Consider the following 21806-nt stretch of genomic DNA (forward strand, 5'->3'; position numbering starts at 1 on the left):
ACTAGCCTGTCATCACCCAAACCGGAAGCGGTGTTTGTCATTGCCGGTCTATGCGCCGGTGCACTTAATTTATTTTGATTATGCATCCCTCCTGCTTACTCAAGTGCCAACAGTTGAAATGCATCAAACAATGTAGCAGTGCGATAAGGACGCCACGCAGACGTTGCGAAAACTCAACACCGACGTCGTCCGTTTACGAAGAGCGCAGTGATGCCTGAATCAGCGATGCCTCGATCCATCCAGGAAAATTAAATCGGATTATTCCGGTTATTCCGTCTGATTATCGAGTAAAAATGATTTGAAACAAATTTTAAATTGAAATAAAAACTTTTCACATTTTATTTATCATTTAAAAACATGAAAATAATAGAAAAGGTAAACTTTAATAGATGATCCTCATTAAATAGACTTGGGCACACTGAAAAGCCGACGTCGCGCTTGAAGACGGCCATGCAAGAAAAAATAAGACTCGATCACATCGTGAGTGAGAAAAGAAGTGCTCTCTTGAGTGTGCGCCCGCGGACGGTTTTTGCGGTGGTAAAAAGGTAAAAATTCGTGTCAAATACCAGAAATTATTTTATAATCGGTTGGTTCAACATCCGGACAACGGTTTGCGCTATTTTGCATGGTGATTTCTGGTGAATTAGCGCGAGAAAATTGATTTGAAAAACGGTACATCGTGTGGGCAGTGTGGAAAATCGACATTTTGATTTTGTGCGTCGTGCTTCGGGACCGCATTTGACAGAAAAAAAATTGTGCAAAATTAGTGCAGGAAAAATTTCAGCTGAATGATAATCACTTTATTTCCCCCTGCAGAGAGTGTGTGGTGTAGAGGAGAGCGGAGCGAGATTGTGGCAGGAAAGGTTCTATTTCACCAGTAGCAAAAGAAAAAGGAACCCTTCACAAAATGTCCGGAAATACGTGCTTCAAGTGTGACCGGCCGGGCCACTATGCCCGCGATTGCCAAAATGTTGGTGGAGGAGGTGGTCGCCCGGGAGGACCCCGCGACAGACAGTTCGGCGGTGGTGGCGGCGGCCGTCGCGAGAAGTGCTACAAATGCAACCAAATGGGACACTTTGCACGTGACTGCAAGGAGGATCTGGACCGGTGCTACCGCTGTAACGGTAAGTAGTCATTGCTCTAGGTTTGCCGGTTCCGAGAACTTTGCGTTACACGTTGATGAAGTGCGTGTTTATTTTGCTGGTCAACAAGCCGAATAAACGTACGAGAACTCATTTTAGCAATGGGAATATAATCGATTATAAAGTTTGTTTTGCATAAAGTCACCTTCCAGCAGAGTTTGGGATTATCACATCCAATCAATATTCGCCGCATTACCAGTGCCGCTGATTTGCTTGACGGATAATCATGTGTTGGATGGGAAGGGAACAGAAAACAACTTTGTGATCTGTTATGCCGCTAAGAGAGAAAGAGCAGCGACTACGCTAGGCAGGAAACAATCCTCTCTAGACGATGGTGCAGGCCGTTGATGAAACAACACTCATTTTTGTGTTTGGACGTCTCGACGCTTTTCTATACTGCCGTTCTACGCATAATTGTCCCATGTACATAGGAAATCCCAGCAAACATGGGACAGATATGCGTATGACGGCAGTATAGTGCTGCCAGTTTGATGAACTTATACAAACAGCAGCTGACAAATTCAGATAATATCCATATTATTTGGAAACAAAAGAGCACTGAGCTGATTTACCATCTAACTATTGTGCATTGTGCACTGCACATAGAATTTTGCAATTAAGCTTCGCAAATAAACAATATTGTTCTTGCACATAAAACTCCAGATTTTTCGACTCTTCAGTTTTAAGTGCAACCCACTCATGAAATAAATGCACGATTAATGTTATTTTTTAATTCGTTTAATAATGTTTATTTTGCTATTTAATTTTTACTACAGGCTAACGTATTATTCAATAAACAAATACAAAAATTTAAGTATTCACTTCGATGTATTTTTTGTGCGGTGATAAATATAGTATTTACCGAGGTATTCATATTACTTTCTTTTAAAACCAAATAGATAAAATTTATACAACATTTAATGTTCTGCATCTACAGTCAAAAATGGAATAGTTGCAATAATAATAAACACAGAATACACCCAGGGTAACCGTACCCTTAGTGGAGGTAGCACCAATAGTGGAGGTACACTCAGGAAAATCGACACATACTTTATGGCAAAAATCCATGTATTTTGAAATATGCATATCATGCGTCGGCACATACTTAATTGCATACAAACTCACACATGGATTCTATAACCCACATGGATAGTATGAGTAAACACACATGGAATGAATGTGGGCGCATGGAATATATATGTCGAAAATATGGAATCCATTTCGCTACCCCCATTGCAAAAATCCATGTGTGAACTCATGAATATAATGTGGAGTTTTTTGTGAGTGTAGTGGGGTTTAATGAGATTTATCATATTTATAGACTTTACGATGGTTTCAGTTGATGCGTCGTGCTTTAAATATCCTGTTAAATGGAACTTATCTTAAAATTTCGCTTGAAAAACTATTGAAAACAATGATTTTCCTTAACAAAATTGACTCCCTTGCACCTATAGTGGTGCAACTGTACCAATAGTGGCGAGTCTCATAAGAAACCAATGGATAGCACCACTATGGGAACCAAAATTAATTTTACCGCTACTAAAGGAACAGTGTACCCATAGTCGTGCAAGCAATATTTGGTAATTGCTGATGTTAAATGACATCTACCTCATTTTGTTAGCAAATTTATTAGTTTTCTATTCAATAAGATATTAAAGCTTTAACCCTTAAAGGCGCAAGGCGGTTTTTTAAAGAAATCGTTGGAAATATTTTTAACGTAAATAACCATGGAAATGATTAACATTAAACGTATTTTCGGTTTGTTGTTTTAAAACAACATTGCGCATTTAAGGGTTAAATTTCCCATAATTATCAATTTTTAAAAAATATTTTCTTTTGTGGATCTACTAATACCTCCACTATTGGTACCGTTACCCCAATTCTTTTTTTACACGGGTAGGTTTTAGTCGATTAAAACCTTCAGCGTTAATGAAACTATGAGTTAACCCCATGAAAAAATTCACAAAAAAATCAAAGAAAATTCAGGTGGGATTTAAAAGGCTGTGTGAAAGGTCAGGTTAACTGAGAAATTGAAGAATACCAACTGTGTAGAAAAAATATTGGGTGTAGGTATATGAAAATAAATGTCATTTATTGCAGAAGTAGCCTTCTTCAGTCGTGCGGTAAAATGAGCGGCTACAAAGCAAGACCATGCTAAAGGTGGCTGGGTTCGATTCCTTGTCAGGGTTAGGAAATTTTCTCGACTGCCTTGAGCATGTTATCGTGTAGTATTAGTATTAGTATTATCCAGAGTGTATGTAATTAAGAGTGGCGACACTGTCAGAATTGGAACAAAATTCATCTGTCATGCCCATACAAAATCGTGTTCCAATCGAGCATGATACCTGTTAAATGCGGCACATGTCGCCACTCTTAATTACATACACTCTGGTAGTATCATGTTAGACCGTCATGATATACGAATGCTATGTTAACATGGCAATGAATCCTCGCAGTTAATAAATATGGAACTGCTGGAATTGAATATTACAAGGTGACAATGTCCTAGTGGGGGATGTAATGCTAATGAGTAGAACAAGAATACACTAAGGTTTTTTTACGTCGCTCCATGTACCGCGTAAAAAACCGCATAAAAAACCGCGTTATTTAAAAAAACGACGTAAAAAACCGTGCTTTTTAAAAAACGACGTAAAAAACCTATTGGGGGACTTAGAAAATTTTATATGTTGGTGCCTTGACTTAGAAGATTTTTTTTATGCCGGTGCCTACTGGGGACTTAGAAAATTTTAAATTGGGACTTATAATGGACGAGGCTTCATCCTATTTGTTTGCTAGGTGTTGTTTGTAGGTCATAGTACGCTAGTATGGATCATGATATGGTACATGGTTTTGTGATATGAAACCAAGAATGTGTTCCGATCTATGCTCAAGCTCATCCAAGAATCTCCTGAAATAAGGCCTTGAGATCTATGAAATAAGGCCTTGAGATCTATAAAGATCTGACCTCTTGTTTCAAATATGGTGCTTGCTCTGTGTGACTCATAGAATAGATTGTGTTCAAAGCATAAGTTCTGGGTCATCCGTAAAAATTCCGAAGTAAGGCCTTTAGATCTATACGCGTAACCAAAGATCTATCAGCCTGTTTCAAATATGGTACATGCTCTGAGTGACTCATAGAAAAGATTGTGTTCAAAGCCTAAGTTCTGGGTCATCCGTAAAAATTCCGAAGTAAGGCCTTTAGATCTATACGCGTAACCAAAGATCTATCAGCCTGTTTCAAATATGGTACATGCTCTGAGTGACTCATAGAAAAGATTGTGTTCAAAGCCTAAGTTTTTGGTCATCCAAAAAAATTCCGAAACAAGGCCTTTAGATCTACACGCGTAACCAAAGATCTGTCCGCCTGTTTCAAATATGGTACATGCTCTACGTGACTCATAGAATAGATTGTGTTCAAAGCATAAGTTCATGGTCATCAAAAAAAAATCCGAAGTAAGGCCTTTGGATCTATACGCGTAACCAAAGATCCGTCCGCCGGTTGCAAATATGGTACATGCTCTGTGTGGCTCATAGAATAGATTGTGTTCAAAGCATAAGTTCTGGGTCATCCAACAAAAATCCGAAGTAAGGCCATTAGACCTATACGCGTAATCAAAGATCTATCAGCCTGTTTCAAATATAGTACATGCTCTGAGTGACTCATAGAAAAGATTGTGTTCAAAGCCTAAGTTCATGGTCATCCAAAAAAAATTCCGAAACAAGGCCTTCAGATCTACACGCGTAACCAAAGATCTGTCCGCCTGTTTCAAATATGGTGCATGCTCTACGTGACTCATAGAATAGATTGTGTTCAAAGCATAAGTTCTTGGTCATCCAAAAAAAATTCCGAAGTAAGGCCTTTGGATCTATACGCGTAACCAAAGATCCGTCCGCCGGTTGCAAATATGGTACATGCTCTGTGTGACTCATAGAACAGATTGTGTTCAAAGCCTAAGTTATTGGTCATCCAAATGAATCCCGGAGCAAGGCCTTTAGATCTACACGCGTAACCAAAGATCTGTCCGCCTGTTTCAAATATGGTACATGCTCTGTGTGACTCATAGAATAGATTGTGTTCAGAGCATAAGTTCTGGGTCATACAAAAAAAATCCGAAGTAAGGCCTTTAGATCTATACGCGTAACCAAAGATCTATCAGCCTGTTTCAAATATGGTACATGCTCTGAGTGACTCATAGAAAAGATTGTGTTCAAAGCCTAAGTTCTTGGTCATCCAAAAAAATTCCGAAACAAGGCCTTTAGATCTACACGCGTAACCAAAGATCTGTCCGTCTGTTTCAAATATGGTACATGCTCTACGTGACTCATAGAATAGATTGTATTCAAAGCATAAATTATGGTCATCCAAAAAAATTCCGAAGTAAGGCCTTTGGATCTATACGCGTAACCAAAGATCCGTCCGCCGGTTGCAAATATGGTACATGCTCTGTGTGACTCATAGAACAGATTGTGTGCAAAGCCAAAGTTATTGGTCATCCAAAAAACCCGAAGCAAGGCCTTTAGATCTACTCGCGTAACCAAAGATCTGTTCGCCTGTTTCAAATATAGTACATGCTCTGCGTGACTCATAGAATAGATTGTGTTCAAAGCCTAAGTTATTGATCATCAAAAAAAAATCCGAAGTAAGGCCTTTAGATCTATACGCGTAACCAAAGATCTATCAGCCTGTTTCAAATATGGTACATGCTCTGTGTGACTCATAGAATAGATTATGTTCAAAGCCTAAGTCCTTGGTCATCAAAAAAAACCTTTAGATCTACACGCGTAACCAAAGATCTGTCCGTCTGTTTCAAATATGGTACAGGCTCTGTGTGACTCATAGAATAGATTGTGTTCAAAGCATAAGCTCTTGGTCATCCAAAAAACTTCCGAAGTAAGGCCTTCAGATCTACACGTGTAACCAAAGATTTAACCACCCATTTCAAATATGCTACATGCTATATGTGACTCATAGGATAGATTGTAATCAAAGCATAAGCTCTTGATCATCCAAGAGATCCTTGAAGTAAGGCCTTTAGATCTACATGTGTAACCAAAGATCTATCAGCCTGTTTTAAATATGGTACATGCTCTTCGTGGTTCATAGAATAGACTGTGTTCAAAGCATAAGTTCTTCTTCTTCTTCTTATTGGCATTACATCCCCACACAGGGACAGAGCCGCCTCGCAGCTTAGTGTTCATTAAGCACTTCCACAGTTATCAACTGCGAGGTTTCTAAGCCAAATTACCATTTTTTCATTCGTATATCATGAGGCTAACACGATGATACTTTTATGCCCAAGGAAGTCGACACAATTTCCAATCCGAAAATTGTCTAGACCGGCACTGAATCGAACCCAGCCGTGTGCGTCTTACCGCACGGCTAAGGAGGGCATAAGTTTTGGTCATCTAAAAAGTTCCAAAGTAAGTCCATTACATTTACACGAGTAACCAAAGATCTATCGGCTTTTATCAAATATGGTACATGCTCTGTGTGGTTCATAGAATAGACTGTGTTCAAAGCATAAGTTATTGGCCATCCAATAAAGTACCGATGTAAGGCCTTAACATCTACATGCGTAACCAAAGATCTATCGGCATGTTTAATATATGCTACATGCTCTTAGTGGTGTAGTATTAGCTTTATTATTAGCATTAGCATTAGTATTGAGCAATTCGGACAAATTCGTAGGTGGTACAAGCCTGGACTATTGTATAGGAGTAGCACTTTCACATTCATCCGTTACCACATATATTGATTTGGGGCTAATCACTATCTCTTATATGGAAGCAATGCACTCTTCAATAGTCGAGATCTGTCTTGGCCACGTCCTTGCGAATGCTGAGGAAGGGGATGGATGGTATGTTGAACACCTACTTAAGAAAGATGCAGTGACGACCTCCCATGTGTGTCACTTGAGGTTTTTGGAATTGTTAATGTGGAAGATTAAAACAGTAGGAATCGTTTTGGTAAAACGTGAAACACAGAAACAGCTAAGATAGAAATACAGTCGGAAACGAAAGAACCTGGAAATGCACCCATGTCGTCCTGCTTATAAGGCAGAAGCGGTAGCCACTAGGCCACTCGTCTTTTTGTGGTTCACAAAGTATTGTATGTACACAAAATCCTTCTACATTCAGTTCGGTCAGTAGATGCACGTCGCCAGCCTTACAGTTCACGGAGGGTCGTCAAATTATCTTCAACTGATCGATTTATCTTGCTCGCTGCGTACCTCGCCTTCTTGTCCCCATAGTGATGGGCGATATTCAAAGGCGCGATCTGGTGGTGACCGATTCACAAGAGAATGTGCAGGTTGAGGATCAAAGATTGGTTTTTCAGCTTAAGCATAATCACCGTTTAGCCTACACACCGAAATTCTGCCCATACCCTGAGGGAAGTTAAGGATGCCATCAGACAGCTAAAGACCAATAAAGCAGCTGGTAAGGATGGTGTCGCAGCTGAGCTCATCAAAATGGGTTCCAGAATCCAGAGATCCAAAGGTCTTACTTCGGAAAATTTTGGATGACCAAGAACTTATGCTTTGAACTCAATCTATTATATGAGTCGCGCAGAGCATGTACCATATTTGAAACAGGCTGATAGATCTTTGGTTACGCGTATAGATCTAAAGGCCTTACTACAGAATTTTTTTGGATGACCCAGAACTCTCTTACTTCGGAAAATTTTGGATGACCAAGAACTTATGCTCTGAACACAATCTATTCTATAAGTCACACAGAGCATGTGTCATATTTGAAACAGGCGGACAGATCTTTGGTTACGCGTGTAGATCTAAAGGCCTTGCTTCGGGATTTATTTGGATGACCAATAACTTAGGCTTTGAACACAATCTGTTCTATGAGTCACACAGAGCATGTACCATATTTGCAACCGGCGGACGGATCTTTGGTTACGCGTATAGATCCAAAGGCCTTACTTCGGAATTTTTTTGGATGACCATAACTTATGCTTTGAATACAATCTATTCTATGAGTCACGTAGAGCATGTACCATATTTGAAACAGACGGACAGATCTTTGGTTACGCGTGTAGATCTAAAGGCCTTGTTTCGGATTTTTTTTGGATGACCAAGAACTTAGGCTTTGAACACATTCTTTTCTATGAGTCACTCAGAGCATGTACCATATTTGAAACAGGCTGATAGATCTTTGGTTACGCGTGTAGATCTAAAGGCCTTGTTTCGGATTTTTTTTGGATGACCAAGAACTTAGGCTTTGAACACATTCTTTTCTATGAGTCACTCAGAGCATGTACTATATTTGAAACAGGCTGATAGATATTTGGTTACGCGTATAGATCTAAAGGCCTTACTTTGGATTTTTTTTTTTGATGACCCAGAACTTATGCTCTGAACACAATCTATTCTATGAGTCACACAGAGCATGTACCATATTTGAAACAGGCGGACAGATCTTTGGTTACGCGTGTAGATCTAAAGGCCTTGCTTCGGGATTTATTTGGATGACCATGAACTTAGGCTTTGAACACAATCTGTTCTATGAGTCACACAGAGCATGTACCATATTTGCAACCGGCGGACGGATCTTTGGTTACGCGTATAGATCCAAAGGCCTTACTTCGGATTTTTTTTGGATGACCATAACTTATGCTTTGAATACAATCTATTCTATGAGTCATGTAGAGCATGTACCATATTTGAAACAGACGGACAGATCTTTGGTTACGCGTGTATATCTAAAGGCCTTGTTTCGATTTTTTTTGGATGACCAAGAACTTAGGCTTTGAACACATTCTTTCTATGAGTCACTCAGAGCATGTACCATATTTGAAACAGGCTGATAGATCTTTGGTTACGCGTATAGATCTAAAGGCCTTACTTCGGAATTTTTACGGATGACCCAGAACTTATGCTCTGAACACAATCTATTCTATGAGTCACACAGAGCATGTACCATATTTGAAACAGGCGGACAGATCTTTGGTTACGCGTGTAGATCTAAAGGCCTTGCTTCGGGATTTATTTGGATGACCAATAACTTAGGCTTTGAACACAATCTGTTCTATGAGTCACACAGAGCAAGCACCATATTTGAAACAAGAGTACAGATCTTTATAGATCTCAAGGCCTTATTTCATAGATCTCAAGGCCTTATTTCAGGAGATTCTTGGATGAGCTTGAGCATAGATCGGAACACATTCTTGGTTTCATGTCACAAAAACCATGTACCATATCACGATCCATACTAGCGTACTATGACCTACAAACATCACCTAGCAAACAAATAGGAAGAAGCCTCGTCCATTATAAGTCCCAATTTAAAATTTTCTAAGTCCCCAGTAGGCACCGGCATAAAAAAAATCTTCTAAGTCCCCAGTAGGCACCAACATATAAAATTTTCTAAGTCCCCCAATAGGTTTTTTTTACGTCGTTTTTTTAAAATAGCGCGGTTTTTTTTTACGTCGTTTTTTTTAAATAACGCGGTTTTTTTTACGTCGGTACCGCGTAAAAATATCCGCGTAAAAAAAACCGCGCAAAAAAAAACCGCGTAAAAAAAACTTCAGTGTATACAAACATTGGTCAGGTATTTTAGGGAAAAAATATCGAAGGTTGATGACAAGATATTACACACTTGTCAACTAACAGTTTCCGGTAAAATGATGCCAGCAGCGGCTACGAAACCATCTTAAGACACTAAATCAAGAACACCCCGACATAATTTTGAACAGAATTACATTTTGTTCAACGTTATTCGATTGATTCCATAATCTGATACGAAATATGGATGAGAAAAATAAAAGTGGGGACAGCGTTGACAATAAATAGTTGCTAGCTACTGGCATCAAAAGCGGAACATGAAGGAGTTTGCAATATTTAAGCTATCCGGATGAAGCTTGTTCGAATGCGTGAAGCGGGATCTACGTCAAGGTAGTTACGGGATCTGCATTCGCCAATCATTTTTAAACCCATGCACTACAGTACGTACGATTTTCTGCCATGATGCGTCTCCGAATTTCTCTGCTGGTATCGTTATCGGCGGTCACCAGTGAGCCCAAGCAGAGCATAAAATAATCACTTTCACGAAGCAACTTCGGACCGAATATTGACAACAATTGTCATCACCGTGATGGGTGGCTTACATTGACCTCTCTTGAGCCTCTTCCTATCATGCACTTCGTCTTCGACATGTTGATAAATAGTCCAATCCGTTTAGCTTCGCTTTTCAGTCTGATGTAGGCTTCCTCCATCCTCTCAAAGTTACGTGCCATGATATCAATATCGTCGGCTAAACCAAATAACTGGACGAACTTCGTGTCAATCCCTGCCCTTCGTATTACTCCCTCCAAAGCCATGTTGAATAGCAGACACGAAAGACCATCACCTTGCCGTAACCCTCTGCGCGTTTCGAAGGGACTCGAGAATGCTCCTGAAACTCGAACTACGCACATCACCCGTTTCATCGTCGCCTTGATCAACCTGAAGTCGATAAATAGATGATATTGTGTAAGGTTCTATGACACTAACCCGAATATTACTATCCCGAACGCCAGTACCCCGAAAGGTCACTACCCCGAATATCCCAATACCCAGAAAGGCCATTACCCCGAAAATCATATGAATATATTACGCAATAATTTTAATTATTAATTTTGCATATGCTAACAATTATACTTATATTTGAGCCGGGTACTCTCGGGATAATGCGAAAGAGCGAATGCCAGAGACGGTGTTCATATAGAGACCAGCGGAGAGAATGAAAGCAAATCTCTGGCTTTACGACTTTCACGATAAATTTATGAAAACGTGATGTGACTTTCAGTATAAGCAATTATTTCTTTTTCTTTAATACATGTCCTGTCTATAGATCAGATATAGATATCTTCAGCAACAAATAATGTTAATGTGCTAAATACAATACACGCACTTACCCGGAACAAGGCGAGAGAGGATTTTTTTTAAGTTATGCACTTGCCCGGAATAAGATGGGAGAGTAAATGTCACCTTCTTGTGAAGCGTGCTTGCCCAGAATAATGCGAGGGAGTGCCTTCTTTTTTTTAAAGCGCACGGATCTGCCCGGAAAAAGGAGGGAGAATGAATGACACCTTCTTTGAAAGCACGCGCTTGCCTGGAATAAAGCGAAAGCGTAAGTTTCTCCTTCTTTTAAAGCACGCATCTGCCCAGAATAAGGTGGGAGAGTAAATGACACCATTTAGAACACGTGCTTGGCCAGAATAAAGAGGCCCGCACACATGATACGTTTGCGTTGCGTTTGGCACACTGTAATTGTAATTTATTAATCATACGATACCCTGTACGTTACACCTTATTCCAGGTCAAGGAAATTTTACACTTTGTATTGTTTTGACTGTACGGGATTAAAGTTCTTCTATTACTAAAGATAACATTAAATGTGCATAGCTATGACATACTCCTGATAGCAGTCTTAAATGTTGTGTTTTGTTTGATGTGTAGAGGAATGCTGTTCCAGGTGAGAGCACCAGCAATCAGGATGCTTTTCTTCTGGGAAGTGGTGTGTAATGGGATGGTAAAAGCTCGAGAACATTCCCGCTGCCCACGCTGTAGGTGTTGAAGCAAGTAGTCTGGTAGGCTTTCCGTATAACTTTGGCGCATAAAACAGCAAATTCTATTTCGGTAGTAAGTTGTTAGGTCACAACCCACAATTTCCAAGGTTCCGAAGACTTTCCGCGTGACGTCGTTTACCTGAGTCGACCATCGCAGGTTTCGGTCCATTTGTAAGCCTAAATTCTAAATTCACTTCCTGACAAAGGAAGGATAGATTCAGAGCAAAACGTTATGTCGGTATTTGGTGTAGTGATTCCGTTTTTGCAAAATATGATGGCTTGAGTTTTTTTAGGGTTTGGGAAAAGTGAATTCTCTGTTGCCCATCTTTCTATATACTGGAGATCGTTGTTCACTTCTGTTATGAGCTTGTCGATGTCTTGCTTTGGGCAAGTAATTTTGTAAATCGTCGGCATACAGTTGGTAATTGCATTGCAGTCCATTGGGCAAGCTGTTAACGTACACAGTGAACAGTAGAGCGCTCAGGCAAGACCCTTGGGGTGTTCCGTCTGTGAGAGGATAATCCGTGGATATCGTATAACCTAGCTTTAGCATTTGGCTACGAAGTCCTAGAAACGACGAAATAAGCTCGCAGGCATCTAGGGTAAAATGGAATTCTTCGGCATGTTTCTTTCTTAGCTCACGGTGATTAACACAATTAAAGGCTAGTGAGTAGTCTATAAGCACCATAACAGTACACTGGTCACCATCGAAGCTGTTATAGATATCATGAGTGATTTTGGCCAGGGCAGTTGTTGTGCTGTACCCTTTCCGGTATCCTGATTGGTGTTTTGCTAACAACCGCGAGCCTGTTCCATCAATGTGTTCAACAATCTGATCCAGCAGAATTTTTTCGAGTATTTTGGAGATGGAAGGGAGAACTGTATGTAATAGGGCGAAAATCCTTTGGTTGAACTGGATTCGGAACTTTGGGAATCGGGGTTACCATTCCTTTTTTCCATAACGATGGGAAACTTTTGTCATCGATTATAGAGTTGAAAAGGTTTACAAGAACCGGATAGACGAAAGGACATAGTAGTTTTACGAAGGATATCGGGATACCGTCAACACCAGTGGCATTCGTTTGAATCGCGATTTTCCTGGAGACTTCATCAGCATTTGTGTAGCGAAAGTTGAAACGTTGAGCTCTATCTCTTTCGACAGTCCTTCGGATATTATCTTGGTCGTTCATCGGTGTGACGTTGTCGGTAGTTGGTGGTGTCCTTCGCAAAAGAAGTGGTTCAGCTGATCCACATCAGACGTTTCAGAAGGTGGATTATTTTTGCTGTTGTTGCGAACACCTTCTCTTCGGAGATTGCTCCAAAGTTTCTTAGCTGGAAGATGCGGGGAGAAGTAACGTTCGTCGTACCGTTTATTGGCTTCTGATATGAGAGTGGTAGCTTTATTCCGTTTACTAACGTAATCTCCCCAATGCGCATCATCGCGTCTTCTATTCGGATTACGAGAAAATGTGCATGATCTAGGTTTCTGATAGAGATTGCTTGTTCTATTTCTTCTGTCATCCACGGTATACGTCTATCATTCACAGTGATGATCCTCTCGGGTGCATGCAGATCCATCACGTTGTTCAATTCAGTCGTGATTAATTGAGCCTTGATGTTGACATCTATGTTTATGATGTTTTCCATGTTTCTACCCTGAAAATCTGCTTGCAGTCTAGTGATGTTGATGCCCTTGAAGTCCCTTACAGTTAGGCGTTGTGTTTCAGATTTTCTGCATAGTACATTCGAGATCAAACAAATTGTCTCGTGATCAGAGAACGAGTTGGTAATGGTTCTGGCAGCAACGGTTGACTGCGGATTGTCAGTGATCAGTAGATCGATAGTGGTGGAGCATCTATCAGTTATCCTGGTAGACGTTGGCAAGATGGAAAGCTTGAAGGTTCGATGAATACGCAAAAGTGATGCATGGTTTCTTGAGGGAAGTGTCGAAGATACATTGATGTTGAAATCTCCGAGGATGTATTATAGCCAAGGAATGTAATTGTCGCTGAAAAATGCAAAAAACAAGCGACAAAAGAGAATAGCGATAACTCTTTGTCCTCATCTGCAGAGGATAAAGACATTGTTGCGCTCTATTTTATTTGCAACAAACATGGAGAAGTAATTGTTGTGAACTTTTCAAACTGCGATAACTTGTATATTTCAGAGGTAAAACATAAATCATGAAAACAGATGGTTAAGTTTATGTCTAAACTATGATAACTGATATATATATAACCAAAAACATCATCGAAAACCGACTACTTCTCAAAATGCACGGCAAGCGATCATTGTCCTATTCTGTTGCAGTTTGGGACAAACGCTTATTGCGAGTTGAGTTTGTCCCAACATTTACAAGAGAGGACAATGTTGTTGTCATTGGCAATGTTGTTATTTTACATTCCTTGATTATAGCCTATCGAAATGCTGGTCTTGGATGTCGAAGAGTAGTTTTTCGTATTCTGTCGAAAAGTTCGGATTGATACTGCTGGGATTATAAAATGTAGCGATGCCGATGCTGATATCGTTAATTTTGTGTTAACAACAAGGTATTCAGTCCGGTGTCCAACCGGATTACTGTCGATACCTTCAGTTCTTTGAGATAATACAGTCCTAATCCACTGCATGACTTGCTACCTCTGCCTCTGTTTGCAGGTAAACAATGCTATAGGAAGTTGTACGATGGGACTCTAACAGTTCCTATAGGGCTGCATGCTTTTAGTTTGGTCTCAGTCATTGCGAAGAAGTGGTACTGGTTCTTGTTGAGTAGAATTTTGATTTCGTCTGTGTGGCACTCGAGTCCACGAACGTTGAGGTGTCCAATTCGAAGATTTTTATGGTTGTTCGGCATTTTGTCGTTTAGGAAGTGGTGAATCGTTGGACGAGGCTAAAGGCACGCATTTGCCCGAAATAATGCAACAGAGCAAATGACACCTTCTTTTAAAGCATTCGCTTCTCCGGAATAATGCTCCCTTCTTTAAAACGAATGCTTCATTTTTTAAAAACACGTATTTGCCCGGAATAATGCGAAAGAGAGAATGTGAATGCCTCGTTCTTTTAAAGCACGCATTTGCCCGGACTTAGAAGGAAGAGTAAATAACTTCTTTAAAAGCATGCATTTGGCCGGGATGAGGCGAAAAAGTAAATGTTTCCTTCTTTTGAACAGCGCGGTAGCTCGGAATAAGCCGGGGTCAGTAAATGACTCATACTTCAAAAATTTTGAATATGTTATTTTTGACTGATTAGTTTCTATTTTCAATTTCATTATTGAAACGCAATCTAATGAGGTGATAAAAAGTGAGTACATTTTTTTTTGGAAAATTCGGGGTAATGATAATTCGGGGTAACGGGTTATTCGGGGCCATAGCCGGGGCGCAGCGTGGCCATTCGCAGCACCTACTTCCAACACAGCCTCCCGTATCGGTACACCTGGAGATCACCACTGCAGACAGAATCACAAATCGACCACGTTCTGATTGATGGACGGCACTTCTCCGACATTATCGACGTCAGGACATATCGTGGCGCTAACATCGACTCTGACCACTATCTGGTGATGGTTAAACTGCGCCCAAAACTATCCGTCATCAACAATGTTCGGTACCGACGACCGCCGCGGTACGACCTAGAGCGACTGAAGCAACCTGATGTCGCCACTGCATACGCGCAGCATCTCGAGGCAGCGTTGCCGGAAGAGGGTGAGCTCGATGGGGCCCCTCTTGAGGACTGCTGGAATACAGTCAAAGCAGCCATTAACGACGCAGCGGAGAACAACGTCGGGTATATGGGTCGAAGTCGACGGAACGATTGGTTCGACGAAGAGTGCAGACAGATTCTGGAGGAGAAGGACGCAGCGCGGGCGGTCGCGCTGCAGCAAGGTACCCGGCAGAACGTGGAACGTTATAGACGGAAGCGGAGACAGCAGACCCGCCTTTTTCAGGAGAAGAAACGCCGCCTGGAAGAAGCGGAGTGCGAGGAGATGGAACAGCTGTGCCGTTCTCAAGATACACGCAAGTTCTATCAGAAGCTCAACGCATCCCGCAAAGGCTTCGTGCCGCGAGCCGAAATGTGCCGGGATAAGGATGGGAGCATCTTGACGGACGAACGTGTGGTGATCGAAAGGTGGAAGCAGCACTACGAGGAACATCTGAATGGCGCTGAGAGTACAGGCAATGAAAGTCAAGGCAGCGGAGGAGATGACTACGTCAGTTCAGCGGACGATGGAAGCCAACCAGCCCCCACCTTGAGGGAAGTTAAGGATGCCATTCAACAGCTAAAGACCAATAAAGCAGCTGGTAAGGATGGTATCGGAGCTGAGCTCATCAAGATGGGCCCGGAAAAGCTGGCCACTTGCCTGCACAAACTGATAGTCAGAATCTGGGAAAACGAACAGCTACCGGAGGAGTGGAAGGAAGGGGTCATATGCCCCATCTACAAGAAAGGTGACAAACTGGAGTGTGAGAACTTTCGAGCGATCACCATCCTTAATGCCGCCTACAAAGTGATATCCCAGATTATCTTCCGTCGTCTGTCACCATTAGTGAACGAGTTCGTGGGAAGTTATCAAGCCGGCTTCGTTGACGGTCGCTCGACAACGGACCAGATCTTTACTGTACGGCAAATCCTTCAAAATGCCGTGAATACCAGGTCCCAACGCACCATCTGTTCGTTGATTTCAAGGCGGCATACGACAGTATAGACCGCGTAGAGCTATGGAAAATTATGGACGAGAACAGCTTCCCTGGAAAGCTTACCAGACTGATCAAAGCAACGGTGGATGGTGTGCAAAACTGTGTGAAGATCTCGGGCGAACACTCCAGTTCGTTCGAATCGCGCCGGGGACTAAGACAAGGTGATGGACTTTCGTGCCTGTTGTTCAACATTGCGCTAGAAGGTGTCATGCGGAGAGCCGGGTGTAACAGCCGGGGAACGATTTTCAACAGATCCAGTCAATTTATTTGCTTCGCGGATGACATGGACATTGTCGGCCGAACATTTGCAAAGGTGGCAGAACTGTACACCCGCCTGAAACGTGAAGCAACAAAAGTTGGACTGGTGGTGAATGCGTCAAAGACAAAGTACATGCTTGTGGGTGGAACCGAGCGCGACAGGGCCCGCCTGGGAAGCAGTGTTACGATAGACGGGGATACCTTCGAGGTGGTCGAGGAATTCGTCTACCTCGGATCCTTGCTAACGGCTGACAACAACGTTAGTCGTGAAATACGAAGGCGCATCATCTGTGGAAGTCGGGCCTACTACGGGCTCCAGAAGAAACTGCGGTCGAAAAAGATTCGCCACCGCACCAAATGTGTCATGTACAAGACGTTAATAAGACCGGTAGTCCTCTACGGACATGAAACATGGACAATGCTCGAGGAGGACTTGCAAGCACTCGGAGTATTCGAGAGACGGGTGCTTAGGACCATCTTTGGCGGTGTACAAGAAGACGGTGTGTGGCGGCGAAGAATGAACCATGAGCTCGCCCAGCTCTACGGCGAACCCAGTATCCAGAAGGTAGCTAAAGCCGGAAGGGTACGATGGGCAGGGCATGTTGCAAGAATGCCGGACAGCAACCCTGCAAAGATGGTGTTCGCTTCCGATCCGGCAGGGACGAGACAACGTGGATCGCAGCGAGCGAGATGGGCAGACCAGGTGCAGAACGACTTGGCGAGCGTGGGGCGAGCGAGGATGGAGAGATGCGGCCTCGAACCGCGTATTGTGGCGTCAAATTGTTGATTCAGTGTTATCTGTTTAGATGTAGACTAAATAAATGAATGAGCCGGAGCAGGGCGGGCCATTCGGGGCGGGGCAGTGTCATAGAATCGATGTGTGGGCACGTTGTATTCGCGGCCGCGAATAATATTGCACTTATTGTCACCCAAATATTAGAATAAAAATTAGAAAGGTTTAACAAAACAATAAACAGCCAATTTTTCTCTTTTGTTTCAAAAAATCTTTTGAATTCAGATGCGTTCAAACTCTCACAAGTCGTACGAAATTTAACTTGGTACGAGGCTAAAGCGCTAGCTGGACATTGCTCAGAAAGGAGATATTTCAAGTCGTCCCTTTCCAACATTCATGTTGCACAGGGCCCATAGCTGAAGCTTATTAGGAACTGAAATGTTTTCCAGTTAATATTTGGGGTTCAGCCAAACCACACCAAGCGGCTTTTCGACTGTTTGTTTTTTTGTTTGGTCAAGAAAAACGGAAGTTGTTTCATATCAATTTAAGCATAGATTTACAGTAGGATATCCTCAGTTACGGGGTTGATGGATATCCAATACGATTTGCGATCAATTAAATCTGATAAACGAAAGTTTGAGCAGAAAAATCGGTAATTTTTCGTTGGCGCTTGGTGTGCTTTGGCTGAACCTTGACCATTTAATTCTGGAAAATTAAAAATATCTTTTTCTCTTAGCTAATTCCAATATGGATTGATTTTGATTATTCGAGAAAAACATCATTTGATGTCTTCTTCTAAAACTTATGTATCAGTTATGACCTTAGTGTTCCTAAGTCGGCTATAAGGGTAAACCAGTTATGGATTGATGGTTTATTCTTCTTCTTCGTCTTATTTTCATTACATCCCCACAGAACCGCCTCGCAACTTAGTGTTCATTAAGCACTTCCACAGTTATTAACTGCGAGGTTTCTAAGCCTAGTTACCATTTTTGCATTCGTATATCATGAGGCTACACGATGATACTTTTATGCCCAAGGAAGTCGAGACAATTTCCAATCCGAAAATTGCCTCGACCGGCACCGGGAATCGAATTCGGCTTTACATCCAATGATCGAATATATTCATTGGATGTAAAGGAGCGTAGCAAGGAGACCACTTCACAGCGGCAAAAAGGACACTTCGAAATGAAGGTGTAATAAAGTTGCCTCAAGAATAAGTAAGCACAGTTCAGAGTGGCGTTGTCGGAAACCGTGTTACCAATCTTCACCGACCAGTTGGAACTCTTTGTTAGACGGATGTTTAACTTTGTTCCTTACCGTCAGTTGGCACTCTATGCTCCTGAAGACGAGAATTGGCAGTGAAACAAGTTCCATGTTGCATATGTGCTGAACGAACTCGTCTTCCTGCTGCGGTTTAAATACTGTTTCGAAGCAACCAAAGCCACAAGTGTCAAAATTTCTATCCGACTGCTTCAAATATTTCTTCAGCGTTCGACGAGGAACACCGTGCTGGGTGGCTGCTCGCTTCATAGACATGTCGGACTCGGTCACGCTTTTATTGCCGCGGTCATGCTGCGGATGGCCATTGTTTCCAACAACAACAGTTTGACAGTTGTGTTCGAGGTTATGTTCCAATCCAAAGTGCGATTCAAATAGTGACCCTTTTCCCCCTGATAGAGGTGTTCTTTTGCCCCGGATCGTCAATAGTGCATTTAAAAGCATATTTTCGCAAAAAAATGTGCCATAGCAAGTAGTATTAAGTTAAAAGTACTTGTAAATCATGTAAACTTGGCTTGAACTTCAAATAACCCAAAATTATTATAAAATGCCCTTCGAAAATCCTTATTTTATGTAACGTCATTATAAGGCATTTTATGAGACGTTTCGCGGTGGCCCGTTTATTTACTTCTAATGTTTTGTTTTGGTATGATTCTGCGTGAACATTCCGTTAGGTCCGAACACAAAATAATCTTTGTAACTTTTTACTTTTCATTCGTGTTTTCTTCAGCATTTCATGCTTAGAATGCAATTATCTAACGATACATTTTAAGAATCATATGAAAAACTATGTACTAAAACCCTAGTAGACGAAAAGTTAAACAGGCAGAATTGATGATGGGACCCATCGGAATGTTCGGCGCGAAATTACCAAACAAACGGGCTCCCACTAATTGTCAAAGTAGATAAACACGAGAAAAACAGCTGTTTCGATCTGTCTCATAAAATGCCTTATTATAATTTTTGACCAGATACAAGAAGCAAATTGTTTTTTCAGTTGTTTTAAGCTTTATTCATAAAATAAAATAATTTATTATAATAAAGTTGATTGATTATTAATTTGTTTTTATTGTTTTCCTATTTCCAGGAAGTGGCCACATCGCCCGCGACTGTAGTCTCTCACCGGATGACTCTTGCTGTTACAACTGCAACCAGAGCGGCCATCTGGCACGCAACTGTCCGGAGAAAAGCGACCGGGACATGAACGTGTCCTGCTACAATTGCAACAAAAGTGGTCACATCTCGCGAAATTGTCCCACCGGGGACAAGAGCTGTTACAGCTGCGGTAAGATTGGTCACTTGAGTCGCGACTGCACAGAGAACAAGGGACGCGATTAGAAGTCGGGTTATGCGTCGTCGTGGTGCGTCAGCAGCAGCAGCAGCAACATCAACAATAATAACAACAATACTGTCGGCAGCAGCAACGTTTTGAACCACAGCAGCAGTTTGAACCACATCAATAACAATAATCATACCAACAACAATAACAACAACGGTGCGGCGATGGCTGGATATTATCGCTTACCTCCGCCGTTGCCGCCCCCGCATTCTGCCGCAGAACAACAGAAGCAGCAGCAACAACAACACCTATTTGGTGGCCTGACTCCGTTCCAGAACCATCTTCATCAATCCCATGCCCAGCAGCAACATTCAACCGGCCATCACCAACACCATCATCATCAGTTTACTACCTATTCCGCCGATAATGCGCTAAAAGTGAGCCCGCAACAGAATGCTGCCTTCCTGCTACATCAACAACAGCAGCAGCGTCACAAAAACTCTTACTACAATAGCGCTTCGTCCCCAATTGGGGCCCATCTGGGACATTACACCGCTGCTACCGCCGCCGTCGTGGGTTGTTCCAACACTGGAACTACCGGAACGGGTGGCGGAGGAGGAGGGACTACTGCTGCCGTCGTCGCCGCCGCTGCTGCTGCCACCCTTCACGCAAGCAAACCACGATTCAAGTTATAATATTCACTTTGATAAAAATGATTATAAATAATAATTGAACGAATGATACAAGAAAAGTTTGATGAAATCAAAAGAAAAAAAAAAGAAGGAAGCAACAGCAAGGAGTAAATTATCTTTCACAGACAAACAAAACTAAACAATGGAAACATAACACTAGAAACCAACCATTAATATAAACACTCACTTAGGAGAGGAGGCGGAGAAGATTGTTTTTCCTATACCTTGTTTTTTTCGTGTTGTTTCAACGCTATACGAAGCCACCTAAATTATACCCCCTTACAATTATATATTCATTTTTTTTTATCGTATGGAGAGAGTAAATAAACGAGGCCTGGAGAGAGCAGAAACCCCACTGGAAGGTTTACACGACGCACGTTTGTTTTTCGTTCGCATTTCCATTTATCATTTTCCTACTATTGTAGTAGTAATTGTGTAGTTAAGGTTGAGGATGGTACAGTAAACGGAAGTGTTGTCTCGATTGTGAAAAATCGGAAATTGATTTTGATTTGTTTAGCTGTAATTCAACAAGGAAATCCCTTTTTGCAAAAACGGTCATTGGCGATGTAGTTTGTCGATAAATCGAGAGTATTATTAGCCATCCACAAATCTCGTGATTATAACTTTATAAAATCTCAAATCATCTTGTGGTCTTTTAGCGTGGTTAAATTCATTTGATGTCTCGATAGTGGCTTAAACTACCCACTTCCTTGAATAATTACGTGGAGTAGAAATGCCTCCTGATCCACTTAAAACTGGGAAAAAATTGCTGAATGATCAGGATCATTGACTTCTCCAAATGTATACAAGTATGCGTAATTCCGCTGTATTCCTCTCAAAGTGTTTGTGGTAAAATTGCTGCAATCTATTACCACCCACTTTTATTTTATACATGCTACACAGTAACATTGGTACATAATGGTGATTCTGGATTTGGAGAACTCTGGAGAAGCAAGCTACGTTGATTTTCTAGGTATTTGTGCTTATTCTCACGTCTCTGGTCTGGTAACTGAAAAGTAAAAAAAAAACACGTCCTTATTTTCCAAATGTTATACAAATAAGGCATAAAAGACCAAGAGAAAAGGAAGAGATAAATTAAAAATAGTTACGTGGTTTGTGGATGATGCCAAATAAGCGAAAACATCATACCGAAATAATCCCTTTATTTAAAG

The 21806-nt window shown here is 41.5% G+C and overlaps 1 protein-coding gene across 2 annotated transcripts; it reads left to right on the forward strand.

Moving 5' to 3' along the window:
• The first annotated feature begins 392 nt into the window (after window positions 1-392).
• LOC134213064 (CCHC-type zinc finger nucleic acid binding protein) lies at window positions 393-21006 on the forward strand. Of its 2 annotated transcripts, none has more exons than XM_062691597.1 (3): window positions 393-545; window positions 817-1124; window positions 19751-21006. In XM_062691597.1, the coding sequence occupies exons 2-3, from the start codon at window positions 908-910 to the stop codon at window positions 19999-20001; spliced, it is 468 nt and encodes a 155-aa protein (XP_062547581.1). In that variant the 5' UTR covers window positions 393-545; window positions 817-907; the 3' UTR covers window positions 20002-21006. The 2 variants fall into 2 exon arrangements, with proteins under 2 accessions (XP_062547581.1, XP_062547582.1); XM_062691598.1 differs by lacking the exon at window positions 393-545 and adding an exon at window positions 561-672.
• The last annotated feature ends 800 nt before the right edge of the window (window positions 21007-21806 follow it).

The sequence above is a fragment of the Armigeres subalbatus genome, chromosome 2 (assembly GCF_024139115.2).
Source record: "Armigeres subalbatus isolate Guangzhou_Male chromosome 2, GZ_Asu_2, whole genome shotgun sequence".
Classification (NCBI taxonomy): domain Eukaryota; kingdom Metazoa; phylum Arthropoda; class Insecta; order Diptera; family Culicidae; genus Armigeres; species Armigeres subalbatus.